General features: G+C 40.8%; 1 protein-coding gene across 1 annotated transcript in view; it reads left to right on the forward strand.

Annotated features, from left to right (window-relative positions):
• Positions 1-17434, forward strand: part of szt2 (SZT2 subunit of KICSTOR complex) — a gene marked incomplete in the record, with an annotated part of 110147 nt that overhangs the window by 8324 nt on the left and 84389 nt on the right. Inside the window, 21 exon segments of the mRNA XM_035652785.1 lie at positions 386-556; positions 680-911; positions 1045-1174; positions 1490-1635; positions 1825-1977; positions 2725-2839; positions 3775-3980; positions 4175-4411; positions 6043-6121; positions 6627-6715; positions 8029-8197; positions 8363-8480; positions 9346-9459; positions 9659-9862; positions 10008-10105; positions 11084-11222; positions 11294-11614; positions 11705-11912; positions 12988-13035; positions 15242-15369; positions 16646-16901. Coding sequence (XP_035508678.1) covers positions 386-556; positions 680-911; positions 1045-1174; positions 1490-1635; positions 1825-1977; positions 2725-2839; positions 3775-3980; positions 4175-4411; positions 6043-6121; positions 6627-6715; positions 8029-8197; positions 8363-8480; positions 9346-9459; positions 9659-9862; positions 10008-10105; positions 11084-11222; positions 11294-11614; positions 11705-11912; positions 12988-13035; positions 15242-15369; positions 16646-16901 — 3361 coding nt within the window.

Genomic DNA, 17434 nt, shown 5'->3' on the forward strand with positions numbered 1-17434 from the left:
AATTTTATTTATTTTTATTGGAAATTTTGACTGAAACGGTTTACTACTTTGCATAATATGTATAATAAATAAATGTCAATTTTTCTTAAAAAGGAAACAAATTGGTTGTTATTATTAAGTGATCTGTTTCTATTGTATATTTATAATTGGCCTTTAATTAAGCAAAAGTATGTTTTATCCGATTAATTGATGGGAATATTCGATAGAATACTCGATACCAAAATATTCGATAGCTGCAGCCCTACTTTAAATATATATTCATGTAAACGTACTGGTACCTGTTTCCTGCGTACACATATTTACAGTTGTCATTAATGATAATAATTATGTTTAAGGTGATGATGACAAATAAATGGGTGACCATACAAACTACTTTGTTCTGTAGTTTCCCAGCACAAACTCTTCAATGAGCACCTGGTGTCAGCCAGTGGTAACCCTGCCCTGGTCATGAGGAGGAAGAAGCACACAGAGAAGGAAGTCCATGCTCATTTAATCAGCGTAGTGTCTGTGCGACTGAGAGAGGGCTACACCATCAGAGAGATCAGCCTCACCAAAGGTAAACGCCTGTCTTTACAAAGATCTCAGATATTTAAAAAGTCCTTGGACAAACAGCTCAACAAGATAGCACAGCATTAGGCCTTTATCTTTGTCGAGACTGACACTTCACTGGTTTCTTAAGGTGGGACTCAGCTGGAGGTGAAGCTTGTGCTCTTATGGAAACACAACATGCATATCGAGTACCTGGCAGCCGCCTCATGGCCATTGGACCTCACCAAGAGAACCACCAGGGTGGAGGTGACGATGGAGGGAAGCTACGACATCCTGCATGACATAAGCTGCACCCAGAGGAAACCCATCACCAGCCCGTATCGCACCTCTGTCATCCGACGCTTTTGGAACACACTGCAGAGGTACAGCTCAAAGCAAACATCTACCTACATGTAAAACATAACAACATCATGATACATTTGATAGAGATTGATTGGTATTCTTTTAATGCTACATCTGTTGTTACCTAACTGCTTTTACTGTGTGTCCTTCCAGCATCAACCAGACTGATCAGATGTTGGTGCACCTCCAGTCGTTTAATTCAATTCCTGAGAACTACATGATTCCTGAGAGCACAAAAAATGGAGTTCCTCTGTTCTACATCCCTCCCGGCTCTACTACTCCGGTACTGTGCAGAAAACATTTACATATTCTGCTGCAATAAAACTCCATTTCAGTTCAGCATTAACTAAGTCTATAGGAGTTAGTTTTTCATCCAGAAAATATTAGACCTGCACCAACATTGAATATTTTTAAATCCAGGTTTAAAAACTTGGTGTTTTCATGGGATTTATAAATAATCACACCATCATTATCCTTCAAACACTGAAAATCTGTAAAGACAGTAATTAGTTAACAGTGCTGGTCACCTCGTATTCCACAGTTAAGCCTTTTTTCTGTTTGTGTACCACCGTCGATAAACGATCTCCTCTTTTTCCAGGTTCTGTCGTTGCAGCACAGTGGATCCAAAGACTCCTCTCAGTCCCAGTTTGCCTCTTACTGGAAGCCCATCCTCTCCATGGACGCTAACTTCTGGCAGAGATGGCTGCACATGCATCGCATTGCTATCATCCTCGAACACGACATGTGAGAAAATATATAGCTGTGAATAAACATTAAAAACTATTTAAAGACTGTTTGCCCAGCCTGGATCATGGGTAGCAGCTTCACTACACTAGATAGAAAGATAAAAGAAAAGAAGAGTGGTTGTGTGGACACTTGGTGTTTATTCTGGTCTGTCAGTCCTTCATTGCATTAATCATTTTGTCCCTCCAGGCCTGTCCCCAAACACCTGCACACAGCTGGAAACAATGGACGTTACAGCACCATTCAGTGTCGTATCTCCCACTCTGCCCTCACATCGCTGCTGAGGGACTGGAGCAGCTTTGTGCTGGTGGAGGGTTACTCGTATGTCAAACTCATATACAGGTGAGACAACGGCTGCAGATAAAACAGCACTGATGGCTGTTGTTTATTTGCAGATGGAAGTACATCTGGGGTAAAGAGCTGGTTTGTTGTTTTATATACTGAAACTAAGATTATTCATTATTATTAATGCTGATGGTAATATCAGTGTTTTTGGATGGGAGCTGATATTTATGCATTATTAGCATCCCCAGTTGATCATTTCCATGCTCAAAGTAAATCCCCATGAACTGGAAAGGTTCCCTTATACATCTGTGGTCTCAGTTCTCCGAAGGGAGAAGAAGAAGAAGAAGAAAAATGGGCATTTCTGCTACACTAAACTGGTAAATTTCTTCAGACTTAACACCCGACTGTTATTAAGCTGATGTTATTACTGTGGAAAACACCCCGAAGTCATATAGAAGAAGCTGCTCTCAGCATCGCAGCTGGTTGGTTGACCATATCGGCTGCCATATCGTTAATTGGTGAATGTTTTTCACCAATAAAACACATCTTCCATATTGGTCTGGTTGTAGTGTCTGTAAAGTTTCCCTTTTTTGTAAAAAATACTTTTTAAAAATCCTTTTATATCCGATAATCCAAGGAGGAAAACAACTCATGTCCACAGTGAGGGCAAGATTGTCACGGTTGGGTAACACAGCCTAAGGTCACAGCATGTTTTACTCTTTAAAATAAGAAATCCATGTGACACCAGCCTCTGTTTTAAAAATTAATTCAAATTAAAATTTTCTATCAATTCTGTCTCCACAGTTCATCCGACCAGCCTCCCACCTCCTTCTACCTGGTCCGCCTCATCTCCAAGACGCCCTGCATGGTGCTGCGTCTGGGCTTCCCCATCGGAACACCAGCCCACATCAGAAACAAGGTACTGACAGTCAAACCAATAATAAATATAGAATCAGGGACACCTGTGCAATCCAAACCGATGTCTCAGCAGCAGATTCTGTCTTTGTTGTTGTGTCAGAGGAGGTGTAGGTTCCACCCTCTGAGGTATTGCATGCTGTTACCATTTTGTGTGCATTTAGTGTGCCTCACTCAATGAGACAAAATACAACACAAAAGGCCCTGTTCTTGCCAGAGACGCAAAACTATATTGAGATGATTTTTGGTACTTAAAACCACACTTACAGTATATCTTCTAATGGGTATCACAACTTCAATTTGACACTTCAGTACAATGCAGGACCTTTATTTTGTTAAACTTTTTCTGTCAGGTACACTTTCAGTCAGATTTCTTTTAACATTTTATTTTATAAATCAGAAAAATTGTGTGCTAATTGTATTTATTCAAGTTAATTTGCTATATAATATTTTATTACATTTAAAAAAAACATATAATAATAAAATAAATAATCAATATATAACAATGATGATGATTATGATGACACCAACTTAAATATGCGTATTACTAATGAACCAAAAACAACTCAAACAAACAAACCCCCTAAATTCCAAGAAAGCTTCAGCTGACTGAAAAAGAATGACAATGAATCATCCTTTTAAAGCCCTGCAGACTGACATTTCAAGATTTGCATGAAATTTGTCTGAACTAGCTTGATATTTGTGGCAACAGGAACTATAATGTCTGCCATCAACATTTGACTTCCAGTTTTTCATCCAACAGGTCAGGTACATTAATTAGGCAGCCTTTTACTTCATTTGTAATCATCATCAAAGTATGGTGACAGTGGTCAGCACAGCCAGACACTGGCCACATACTACAGACTCACTAAAACATCAAGTGTCCACAAACTGAATGCTTCCGTGGTAACCCGTTGGGACGTCTGTGTCTTTCATCAGATTGTGGACGAGCTGCGAGAGCAGATCCTCAAACTACGCTTCCCTCATCGTGTTCAGAACAAAGAGGCCACCCCCAAAACCAAGAGGAAGGTTGTTGGCCATCCGTCACCCTCCAAATCCCCCTCCATCCCCGCTCCCAAGCCAGCGCTGTCAGACAGACCCTGTGTGGTGGTGCTTAATAAGCCCTTGGAGAAGCTGCTCATAAGGTCAGTGCCCGTGACTGCAGCTTGCCATAACTGCACTCTATGTTCACAAAAAACTCATTACACTGGTTTGAAATTGCAGTTGTTTGTAATGTCTTCTTCATAAGACATAAGGCTTATTGTATTTGCTCGCATTCTTCCAATCCCCAAATTGAAAGTATTGCCAGCCGGACACATTTGAACGCAATGCTCTGCAGGTATGAGAAGCTGCCGCTGGACTTCAGGACTCCCTTCATTTTCAACATGGAGAACTTCCCTCAGCCCTCCAACAGCGCCGTCCCCCTCAGCATGGCGGCCAACAGGACAGCCTCCTCCACCCTGGCCTCCCTGTCCCGTTACTTCCTGCACCAGCGCTGGGTGTGGGCTGTGCAGTGCAGCCAGGGGTCCACCGTGGCCATGCAGGCCGTGGCACACATCCTGTCCATGCTCTCCGAGTGAGTTCACACACTTTTGTGTTATTATTTTTGTTATCTTTTTATTTTTTATGACTTTTAATCAGTTTTACTGTATATCATTTTTGTGAACAGATTTTTTTTTTTGGTTTTTTATGAGGGGAACTACGACCTGTAGTTCATTACACAACCCTGCATTGTAAAGCAACAATTAACCTTGTATCCTTCTGGCATGTTTGTTTTTGTGCACCTAAAAAAGTGTTTAAGTTTATTAAGAATAAAACACATTTGCTTATCAATATCAGTAAACATTTTACTTTTGGTTGCATTTTGTTAATATTAAATAAATGATTAAATTAATAAATTCACCAAATAAACCCCAAAAACGTGTAAACTGTACAAAATTATAGGTATGGCAATGTTCTCGTTCATTGTTATTTTTTCATATAGAATGATTTATAATAGCTATAAATTGTCCAATGGTGTGCAGTAAGTTTGTGTACAATTTGCTGCAAAATCACCATGATTACCTGTTGTTTTGATAAATTCAGTATTATGTCCACATCCATCAGTACAAAAGCCTGGTCATCCTCACCAATCTGTTGCTCGCACTCTAATGATGTGTTCCCATCAAACGTGAAGTGACTTTCCAAGTTTGCCTGCAGGAGCGTTTGTATTTGATAAAAATTTGCACTTCTATCTGATTTCCTGCGGCAGTATGAGCCCAAAATAAACAGATTTCGCTGTGAATTAATTGTGATAAATGGACCTGTACTTGTATAGTGCCTTTCTAGTCTTCGACCACTCAAAGCGCTTTAACACTACATGCCACATGCCAGGGATCGAACAAACAACCTTTTGATTAGTGGACGACCCAGCCACCCTAAATAGTCTTCAAAAGGATGCTGAAATAACTACACCATGAGGCCATATTTGTCGGGTCTGTTGACAAGATGACAAGCAAACAATGTTAAAAATGCTTTTTTTCTGAATGGAGTTTGGATCTTACAACTTAGTTAATATAAAGAAACTGATAGCTATTTTGCCATTTTTTCAAATGCTGTTAAACTACTGTCAATCTACAATTCCTGCTGGCGTGTCACAATAAAAGCCTCAAGCAGTGACCCCCCTCCCCTTTTGAAACATGTAACTTAACATTGCTCAAAAAACTAAGTGAGACAGAAGTGACTGGAATCAGTAAAACTAAGACCAACAGAGTGGTGAGTGTGGAAATGCATGATACTCAATTTACTTTTCCTTGTCATTATTGATGAAGACCTGCTCATTATTTGAACACCAGCTTTTAATTGAGAATACAATTAACAGATAAAATAACAGGGCTGTTGTGTCCACTACTCGAGTGGATGATAAACTGGAGAGAGATGGAGTTTGTTTTAATAAACCAGTGTCCCAAAGCAATCCATTACATTTAACATAATCTGTCAACACAGGTTGTTAGTGTATCCCACAGATAACTTTAGATAACAGTACATTCTTAGCAACGCCATTTCAGAAAACCACGTGTTTATTTGAAAATGTGACCTGAGGTTTATTATTTCATTAGTGCATACTTGTAGCAGTTTGTTTTACAGATGCTTGAAGTCATAGCAGCTGGGTTGGTTTGATGTGGAATTTGTTCCTCTGAAAATACCCCTCTGTTGATGTCTGTGCAGGATCCGCGTATCAGAAGGCTTCCACTTTGCTGCCAGCGGAGAGGGCATCGTCAACCTGGTGATGGAGCTGCCGATGAAGGTACAGCACAGCAGATCATTTAGAACACTAAACGCTGAGGTGTTTCCATTTGCACCATTTGACCCGTTTTCATCTTCAGTACTGTCATGTTATGAACGTGTGTGTGAAGGCAGTTTTTTTTAATGTATGAGTTTGTCTTTCTGTAAGGTTTATTCAGCATCTATAGATGGACTCACAGCAACACTCACACATACCAGTACGTGAAAGCTCAAATGAGTTAAAAGTCAGAGAGGCAGTGTCCCTTTATCCCAGTTTGAGAGTCACTCTAATGCAGTTACATGTTGTCCTCAGCTCTGGAGCAACAAACAGATGGGTCTTATCATGTCCTGCTGTTTACTTAAACTTACAGAGTGTGTAGTTAGAGACAGGGTGAAACAAAGGTTTATGTATGTAATAGCCTCTTGAACAGGTTGTGTATGGTGTCATTTAGGTTCTTAAAAATGTGCATTACAGGTGTTACAGGTAGTCTGAATTAGTTTGCACTGAATGTGATTTCTCTCCTCAGGGCATGTCAGGGGACACGGACAGAGAGAGTCACTCTTGTATTGTTCAGTACATCCTATTTCCACCTCACTCTACGTCTACTAAGGACAGGTAAGACGGGCAGTAATCATCTTTATACAGCACCTTATAGTGACTGTAGTCAGACTGAACTGCCCCTCATTCATTTGAGTGGGGTGCTGACGCCGAGGGCTTCGGCAAAAAACACACTCATTAGGCAAAGTTGAACTTACTGCCTTGATAATATTCTAAAGTTGCAAAATCCTTCCTTAAAGTATTTCAGACCGCTGCAGTGTTCTTATAAGCCTTCAAACCCACTGATCTGTTGCATCTCACCTTACCTAAACAAACGACCACTTGTTTTGTAATGTGGTACTGTGAAAATTTGACGATCCTGGTGTAAAATGTTTATTTTCAGCCCAGGAGGATGAGGCGGTGTATCAGTGTTCATTGCTAAGCCCAGTAATAAGAATGGCTGTTCGGTTTCACTTCATTCATGAAGTAACACCTGACCGTCGCCCTAACCAATCAGTAGCAAATGATCAATCCTGCCAGTTGACATGGAAGACGCAGCAAAGTAGCAAACAATATGGGAAACTGGTCAACTGTTTCTCCAACCAGCAGCAACAGATGCCCACAGCTGCAACTAATGATTATTTTCATTATACATGAATCTGAGGATCATTTTCACGATTAACTGATTACATGTTTGGTCCATAAAATGTCAGAAAATGGTAAATAATGTTGATCAGTTTCCCAAAGCCCAAGCTGATGTCCTCAAGTGTCTTGTTTTGTCCACAAGCCAAACATGTTCTCATAGAGGATTAAAGACACCAGAAATAGTGACATTTGAGAAGCTGAAATCAAAGAATTTGGACAGTTTTTCTTTAAAAATGACTCAAAACAATTAATCAAAATAGTTTCAGATCAATTTAATAGTTGACAACTAATTAATCAACTAATCGTTGCAGTTCTAGAGGACAACATCAGATCTGTTTGTATTGCTGAACGGATCGGAGATGTGGACGGTAATTTGGTGGTCTGGAGCCAGCACTGATGTGCATTGCTGTCTGCTAGCGTGTAGTGTTGTTTTTGATACTACCATACGATGGTGCCAAAGAAAGAGACATTCAACTTCCACACCAGGAGGCCTAACAGTCTGCAGGTTTCGATTTCAGCCACCACACACTAATCAGCAGTGATCTGCTGGAATGAAACCTGCAGTCTGTCCATCCCTGCTGTACACACAGTGGCTTCTGGCAATCACACTGACCCTCCTTCATGAATGTTGGCACCAAGTCTGTATGTCCTGTGAGGAGCGGAACAAATCCCCCAATAGACTTTTAAAAAATCCTTTTGGTTGTGCTGAAATGGTACATGGTTGTCTCCTGTCTTTCATGGGACAGCTTCTCCACTGATGACGACAACGACACTGAGGTGGAGGCCGTAGACATGGACACAGAGCTGAACCTTGTCACAGAGTGCTGGGTGGAACCACAGTGTGGCACGGTGATGAACTGCATGGACCAACATCGCCACTTCCAGGGCCTCAAGTACCAGGAGATCCCCCAAGCAGTACGTATCCCTCGTTTATAGAGCCAATAGTTCGTCCACCCACTCATTCATTCTGACATAGAGCTGAGGGGTTCTGGGGGTGCGTGCATAGAGCTCAGTTGAGTTCAGTTTTGTGTGGTTTGTATTTAAGGTTGTGTTTTATATTGACCTTCTCTGTTGTTTTAGATCTTCCCAAGGGATCTGGCCTGTATGTCCACCATGATGACCTTTGAGTATTTGTGTCAACTGTGTCAGAATAAAGACCAGGTCTGCTCGCTGCCGGCTGGACTCAAGGATGTGAGAGGTAACGTGCTGTTTAGAAAAATCAAATTTTCTGCATTCGTATCACGATACACGGGTTGCAATTCAGTATATTGCAATACTAAATTAAATTGGTTTTATCACAGTCACATCCAACATCATAACCCTCAGTTGTTTCTACCTAGCAGTTGTGAGTTTAAACACAAACATCGATAGTGCATCTGAGAACCGATACAATATCACAAAACAAAAACAGATATTTTTTTATATTTTCTTACCCATATTCTCAAATGGTGGCCAGTAGTACTCTGTAGCCAATCTACTGGCATTTTGCTCCCACTACTGTATCACTGCTGGGCAGCATAATCTATAGGAAAACATCATATTTTATGTAACTATAGGAGCCAAATAACCAGAGTGCAGTAAAATGTAAAATAATAAATAGGGCTGTGTATTGGCAAGAATCTGATGATACAGGGGTTACACAAGGCGATAGGTTGCGTTTTTTTAGATTAGATTTTATGAAAAGTGTCTAAAGTATAAAGAACACACCACCATATGCATAAAATCTGTATTTTTACTACAAAATAGTGGGATCTGCTTTTGTATATCCCTGTAACATATAACATCATTGAACTCAGTTTACATTTACAACACTGCAACACTGTGTTTTTGAGATTCAATACATATCACAATGTCACAAAACAAAATATCACAATATGATTTTTTTCCATACTTTTTTACGTTTATAACAGAAGCCATTGGAAACAAATTAAGAGTTGTGTGTTTTAGTAATGGCTGTCCCCTGCAGCTGCTGGCTCTGATTGTGCATTTTGTGTAGTGTAAAATCTGTGTATTGCTCTTTGGTAAGTAAATCATGGATGTATTTCCTGTATGTGTGTGTGCAGGAGATGCCCTTGCCTCTGAGGACAGCATTCACATGGTTCCTTTCCAGTTTGATCTCCTTCAGCTGCTCCCCAAATGCCAGCAGGTCGAGCTCTTCTTCCTCACATTCAGCACAGGTAGTGTACTCATACGGTTCGCACCATTTACTGCAACAATAAGAAAAATACACATCCATCATGAAATAAATACTTCTGTAGCAATATACAAAGAAAAAAAGAAAACTCTGAGAGTCAGGGAATAGCAGGGACCCTTTGCTTTTTAAGATCCAGTAGTTGTTCCTTGTTGTCATGCGTGTCTTCACCTTTCTGTCAGTAGCAGTGGAGACTGGGGAGCAGGTTCATAGCTCCCCCTGTCTGCCCAACGAGCTGCTGCTCAGCCTCTTCCACAGCAGCCTGGAGCACGAGCTCAGCGACAGAGAAATCCCGCTAGCTGACAGTGACCATGTCACCTTCATGCACCACATCTTAGAGCGAGAGCGAGACGGACATACCGCTCCTTTCTCTTTACCTGTCATTAAAGGTCAGCACACGTGTCTGCGTCTCATCTCGGCTGTTCCTCTAGCCAATCTGTGCCACTTACTTCCACATTAACAGAACTACAGAGCCTACCTGATGAGTCACTGTCTCTTCTAATCTATCACATCTGATGTTTTATGTTTTGTCAGAGGAGTGTGTGAAACCACCAGACAGACAGGACACAATGACGTCATTCCACACCACTGGCAGCAGCAAGGAGGTGATGGGATCCACCAGCACTTTACAGGTAATCAACATACATTCTCATTCAAGTGTTGAGCCTTAATAGTTTTGGACTAATAAAGGTTTCTACTCTTGTTTGAGGTGTTTTTTTTTTCTTTTTAGAAAAGCAGTTGATAAAAAAACAGGGGCTCAAAAGTAGAGCAAGTCGCCTGTAGGAAGGTTGGCAGTTCGATCCCCGGCTCCTCACGCTGCATGAGCAAGACACTGAACCCCAAATTGCCCCTGATGCTGTGCATCGGTGTATAAGTGTGTGAATGATTAGTTTCCGTTCTGGTGAACAGCTGGCACCTTGCATGGCAGCCACTGCCATCAGTGTAAAGGCGTTATATAAGTACAGAGATGGAAACACTTTTTTTTTTAATAAGATCACATGACTCACATGACTGAAGAGCAGTCTACTCTTCACTCCCATGGCTCTATAATACATCCATGATTGCTGCACACAGATCTGATGGAACCTTCCTTACATAATACATGATACATTTGAGCTTCCACTGGCACTCTTGTAATTCCATCATATTGTTGTGTCCTTTTTTTCTGGTTTTCCAACTGGAGGACTGGAACCACCTACTGCTTATCCTTATGTTCTTCTTATTATAGTCATACAGCAGGAATTAACAGACTAAAAGTGGAACTATATTCATATTAGTCATATTAATATAACTCCTTCAGAGTAGTCTGAGAGAGAACACTTATATTTGCCTGTTTACAGTATATCCTGTCTAAAGATCTGGAGTTACTGTAAACATTTGAGGTCAAAGTAGGTTTCCAGTATGGGTAAGAAGACGGTTAAATGCCTTGTAACCTTGTGCTCTCTGCCTAGGTTTCTAATACTCTATATATGTAAATAAAGGGTCAGACCACAATTTAAGAGTTTTCTTAAAAAGTCTGTCTTTTCCAATGGAAATCTGCAGTGGGTGCTGTGGCAGTAGCTTCATGTAAATGTACAATAATTAACATGTGTTTCCTCCATCTTTGGCAGAGTTTCAGTAATGCAGACCTTGTGGATGAAGAGCCCTTGCTGGGGGAGAGGAGATGCTCTACGCCACAGTGGAGGTGTTACGCCAAGTACATCAGCTCCCAGCAGATCCTCCTCACCTTCCTCCCTGCTTCCTTCACAGGTACACCTTGGATTTAGAATTTTGACCACATTCTCGTGATGCAAAATGTGCATACTATGTTTATTTTGCAGATGTTCTGATGTTGATGGCGTCAGGGCTGGAGACTGAGCCTCAGAGTAACGTCAGCACACAGGAAGATGACACTCTGACTCCCAGCAACAAATCTCAGGCCGACTCCCTGTCTGGCTCCACCAGTGGGCTGGAAAGGTCAGAGTCCGGCCTCGGTCTGGCCGGTAAACTGCGAAGGAGCTCCAGCAGCGGACAGCTCAATGCCAGGTCCCCTGTGCTCTCACCATGGTCCGAGGGCCAGACTGGGCCCACTGACTCCCTGATGGACCAGGAAAGCTGGGACACTAGAATGTCTGAGAGAGAGGCCGGGACCCCAGCCTCAGGTCAGTCTAACGCTCTTGTCCAGAGTTGCAGTCAAAACCAAATTAGTGTAGTCCAGTCAAAAATGGGGGAAAATTTGTCTAACTTTCCAGATCTGGGAGAAAAAGAAGGAGTACAGTTCTCTGAACCACAGAAGGCAGATTTCCACATCAGCTTCAGCCGGCAGGTTTCTCAGCAGAGTACCAGTGACAGCAGCCTGTTGAAGTGTCCAGTCTATGTCTACAACTGCTCCCTGGAGCACCTGAGGGAGCAACTGGTACACCCCAACTCCAGCCGTCAACCCAGGGACATCTTCTTCAGGTACTGTGCTCACCTGCAGGAGTGAAGACAAAGGCAGGGTCCCAATATTGAAAGAAAGAAAACCGCTTACCATGTGAAAAAGTTTTATAGGAATTACAGTGGTAATCAGAATAATAGTTTTTAGATCAATGCTCTGAAGTTTTTCACCTATCAGACATCACGTCTTTCAAACAGCGGGCGAACCATATATGATCTATGATCACCTCCACTGGAACACTTCAGGGTCCAGTGGCTTGTTTATATATGTACTATCAGTTCATTTCTAAATTACAAGTGAGAAAGTGAACAGAATAGATCTTTGCAGTGAGAATTTGGCATTCTTACATGCTTTTTACTTACTTGGTCATTAACATAAATTGTTAAGATAATTCCAGTTAATTATCAGTCCTGTTATTAATAATGATATTGTACTCACCAAGGTAATTTCTGAGATCTGGAACCACAGTGATACCACTAAATACAATGGAGTTGTAAAGTGAAGTCAAAGTGTCACTTTCTTTCCACCGGGGTACCGCATGGATCTGTGCTTTGTTCCCTTCTCTTTTCAATATATACCACCTCCCTTGTTCCGATTATCCACTCACATGGCTTTTATTACAATTGCTATGTTGATGATGCCAAGCTCTATGTGTCCTTCCTGCCAGACAGCCAGACAGTCTCAGCCTGCCTCATCTCAAAATGGATGACGGAAAGCTCAGTCTGTCTAACACTGAACTGTAGTCCCAGCCAGTCCTTCTGTTAGGCAAACAAAGTGCAAAAAATCTTCGTTTCTGATTGATTGAGCCCATCCAAGCCACGGAATTGCTAATCTGGATATACTATTGGTTTGTTTACAGCCTGTCTGATGTGTAACTACTTATTGTACCCAGATTTAATTATTTTGTTGAGTACAATGCTATAATAACCGATACAAATGATAAACAAAGCTACATAGAGAAAAGCCAAGCAGTAAAAAATATGTTGAATTATATCCCCTCCATTGTTTGACACAACTGACCCATGAATTTTCTCAGAAGCAAGTTGCAGTCCAGTTGTTAACATGTGTGTCTTTGATTGTCTTCACGCGTGAGAATAGAGCTCAAGATGCTGAATCCTGGGAGATGAATCAGCAGATGAAGTTCAGGTAGCGCTTCTCGATTCCGTTGTCTCTGCTCTCCTTCCCTCTCTGCTGAGGTGCCGCTCAGCTTTCATTGGACGGCCCTCTGAGAAGTTAGGAAGCGCTTGTTTTTCTGTAGAGTGGGAAAGTGTGGCTTTTCTAATGCTGTAGGCTCCAAAGCCATCTTCCCTTCCCAGGCCTGTCTGTGCTTCCTCCTCAGGCTTGCGTCGCCACAGTAGGTGCATTGCTGCCACGCGAGTCACGAGTTTACACAGTTTCCAGTCAAAATTTAACTGCAATTATTAGTCACCAGGAATTAGTCTGGAAATCAAGATTTTTTTTTTTATATTAATATGTTTTGTTTTCATATTGTTGTGGCATTCCCCTGAATGGCCAAACAATCTGTGAGCTTTTAGTGTTTGATAATGATGTTTTACAGACTTACTTATTTAGTTTGCTGTTTTTGCCTGAAGACAAAAGATTCAGGCATTTTAACAGTGACATTAAGCAAATTAAATATTGCTAGTGACATTAAGAAAATTAAATATAGCTTTAATGGACATTTCAGTGAGTTCAGCTAGGAATATTGGTGCCATTACTGTGGTAATGATGTGGCTATGTTTTAATATGTTGTGGTCAAAGTGCGTACACAACAGTTGCAAAAAAACAGCTGACTTCCTGTTTATTGGAGAACCACATACACTGGTGAGGAACAGGGATCAAGTAATGTCATAATAACCAGGAGGTTAAAAATGTACTATAAGCATATAGTAATTCTACATTATTGATACCATAGAGTCCTGTAAAAGTTATTATAATTTAGTAGATATGTAATTCGACACATATTGCATTGTATTACATCTGCAGCCCCATCCCATCACATCTCTTTTATACAGAGGCACAGAGGAATCTTTCTTCTCTCATCGTGAGAACTTTTCGTGCTTTACGTGCAAATCAGCATGTTTATGTAAATTTTTCTTCATTGACACATGATGACCCACGTGTGTGGAGCCTGGAGTGTGTCACCAGAATGATTGTAGACAAGCATATTTAAATTTGATCATATTAAAGGTCCAGTGTGTAACATTGTGGAGGATCTATTGTCAGAAATGGAATATAATATTCATAGATGTTTTCATTAGTGTATAATCACATAAAAATAGGAATCGTGTTTTTGTTACCTTAGAATGAGCTGTTTATATCTACAGACGCGGAGTTCCCTTTCATGGAGTGCCATATTGAACCACCATTTTCCTAATGTAGCCCAGAACGGACAAACCAAACGCTGGCTCTAGATAGGGCTGTACGCGTTTTTTGCTCATGACGAGGCCACTGTAGTTTCTTCTTTGTGCCTGGAAGGGTAGGGTGACGCGAGGGAGTTGCAACTACACCGCTAAATCCCACTTAATCCTAACACTGGACCTTTAAGTTACAGAGAACCTTTCCTAAATTAAAGTAATCATGAGATGAAAAGGTAAATGTTAAAACAGGAGACAAATTCTGTCGTCTAGCAATGGAAGAAAGTAACATTTGAAATCTTCGCAAAATCTTTTTTTATACCATGCTTTTTACAATGCATCACTTAAATGCAAAACAAATGAATTAATTTTAATACAAATTTTTCTGGTGGCACACTCCATACTTCTGTACATATTGCTGTTGCTGTTCATGCAGAACATTGTGAACTGAAATCGATTTAGTTTTAAAAGTAAAGTGTGTGTGTAGTACTAAAAGCTCAGACCAGACCACTGTGCTTACTGCAGCTTTGCAGGTGAGTGTGTTTGTGTCACAGCAGATTGTCTTCTGACACCTTGCTGTCACACAGACAAAAACTCTTAGCTGCAAATGCACTACGTTTGGTGATCAAGGTATTTTTTCACCTGATTCATGTTTCTCCGTCCCTTTTTCCCTAATAAATGATGTTAGATATGACTCTTAAAATGCATGCTGTGGAGGTTGAGCTGTCCCTCACAGGCTTCTTGGCTTCTTTGCTTACTGTAGTGGAGGTCTGGGCTAAAGCTATCTTTGTGCTTGTGCAAAATCATATGGAATGGAATTGTCTGTATTTTTAACTGACAGTGAAATTTGTACACATTTTACTTATAAATGTAATGGAAGATGTTAAATGAAGTTGTAGTTGGTCCGTGTGGGTTCAGCAGACCCATCATTAGTCTTTCTAACTGAGCACATTTGCTTCCTGTCTGTGTTTGCTGCGCTGTTGTCCTCTTGACAGGTCACTGTCTCAGGACCGCAGCAGCCCGTCCCCTTGGACCGACCTCCTGGCTCAGCCTCACAAACACAAGGAGCTGGCCAACTACTGCAGCCTGCTGCAAGAGCATTACCACCAGAGCTACGTCAAAGGTGAGCCCCTCCCCCACCAACATGCACTCAGAACAAGTTATGGTTGCCACGGAATCATTAATAAGTAAAATTTTAAACAGTTTATCAGCATTATCTGTTGGCACAGTGCCAAATTGCGCAGTCTAGTATTTACACCATGACTCCTGATTAAACCCTGTAAATAGGAAGTTACTTTTATTAAAAGATTTTATGGTGGGTTCTCCTCAAATTATCAATGGAGACATTATACACAGCTCTTGTTTTCTGTTCCTGCAGTCTCTGAGTCAACAGCAAAGAAAGCCTTCATGTTTTCCACATCATCTTTAAAAATTCTTATTATAGGATCGATTGTACATGTTCTTAATGACAGTTAATATAATATAATATAATAACACCTGTAGAATTCATCATGGTTTGGAAATCTAATTACCTACTGCTTTCACTGACAATACCACCACTCTAAACTATGAGTGAATGATCCATTTCCATGCTCTACTTGGAGTGTGATCTTGATAATTAACATTTAACAGTTTTTTTCCCTTTGGTTTTATCTTTTTTGTTGATTTTGTTTGTTTTTATCAAATTTGATTTAATTGTATACTGTTATCTTTGTTAATTTCTTTACTGTAATTGTGTATATAGTACTTTTTGTCATTGATGACCCCCTTGAAAATAAGACGGTACATTCCAAGGGGTTATTCCTAATAAAGAATTTCCAATAGGAAATGGGCTGCATATCTGCAGGATATGCTGAAATATAATTTCTTTGAGGATATGCTATTTGCACTCCTCTTTACAGCTTTAGAAGGAGAGGAAGTTGCAAGTACAGGGAGAGGTACATGTACAAATTGAAACATTTAAATGCTGGGACTGAGGTCAAGCTTTTACTGCATCTAAGAAAAATATTACATAATATGAGACCAACCTTTTGGATCCCAAATCCCAAACCATTGATATATCTTAATAATATATTATTAATGAACACCGTGTGAGAGCACACAAGTTGCGCATGCTTTGATTTGTTTGTTTATGGTTGCATGTTTTGCACATTTAGAAGCATGTTGCCACATTTTTATCAGAATGCAAATTAATGCATCAGTTCCCTGAGTCACTCATAATGAAACTTTATTTATACTGCATATTTCATACAAAACAATATGATAAAATGCAAAAAGTAACAACATTAAAAACAAAGCATAAAGAACGATTTTAAAGAGTGTCTGTTCTTTTAAAAGCCAGTGGCTGTGTTACTGTCTATTACAGCATCAGTCATTTATTCGCTCACTGCGTTCCTCAGGTGTGTACCGCAGCCTGCAGCAGTCCTACAGCATCAACTCCCAGGATGTCCTGATGGCCATGGATTACTGCGAAGAATCCCTGCAGGAGATCGACGTCACTTCTTTCCTGCACACGGTCTGTGGACACATCCGGGTCTTTAGGGAGCACGGTAAGGCTCCGGCATGGAAACCTTCAAGGAGCCCTGCCACCTTTGTCATCGGAGAGGCTGAGGAGGAACGGACAGATTATAGGGCTGCCCTGGCCTCCTCGTCCAGGTAAGACCAGGAATATTGACATATATTAAACATAACCAACACTAACATTATAACATTATAGGTTATTGCTTAGAGTATACAGTGTGCATATATAGTATGGATAACAGCATACAATATGTAGGGTGTGACAAATACCAGTAGAGACAAACAAAACAACATTAACCAGAACCAACAGATTTGCATATAAAATTGCAATGCAATGAGGAACCGCACACTGGATTCACAGCTCCCTTTATTCGTGTTAACTGTGTGACCAGCAACATACTCAAGGTTTAAATGAGGACTTTAAAGGACCAATGTGTAGGGTTTAGTGGCATCTAGCAGTTTCAGATTGCAACTAACTGAACACAGCTTGCGTCAGTTTTTGATGACCTGGGAATGAGAACATACATGTATACATCTGAGTGGGTCAGAGCATCTACAAACCTGCAGCTCTTGTGCAGTGTTCCCAGTCTGCAGTGGTCAGTACCATCAAAAGGGCTCCAAGGAAGGAGAAGCGGAGCACTGGAGACGGCCAAGGCTCACTGATGCAC

This window comes from Morone saxatilis, unplaced genomic scaffold (genome assembly GCF_004916995.1).
Source record: "Morone saxatilis isolate NCDOM2014 unplaced genomic scaffold, NCSU_SB_2.0 Contig12, whole genome shotgun sequence".
Lineage (NCBI taxonomy): Eukaryota > Metazoa > Chordata > Actinopteri > Moronidae > Morone > Morone saxatilis.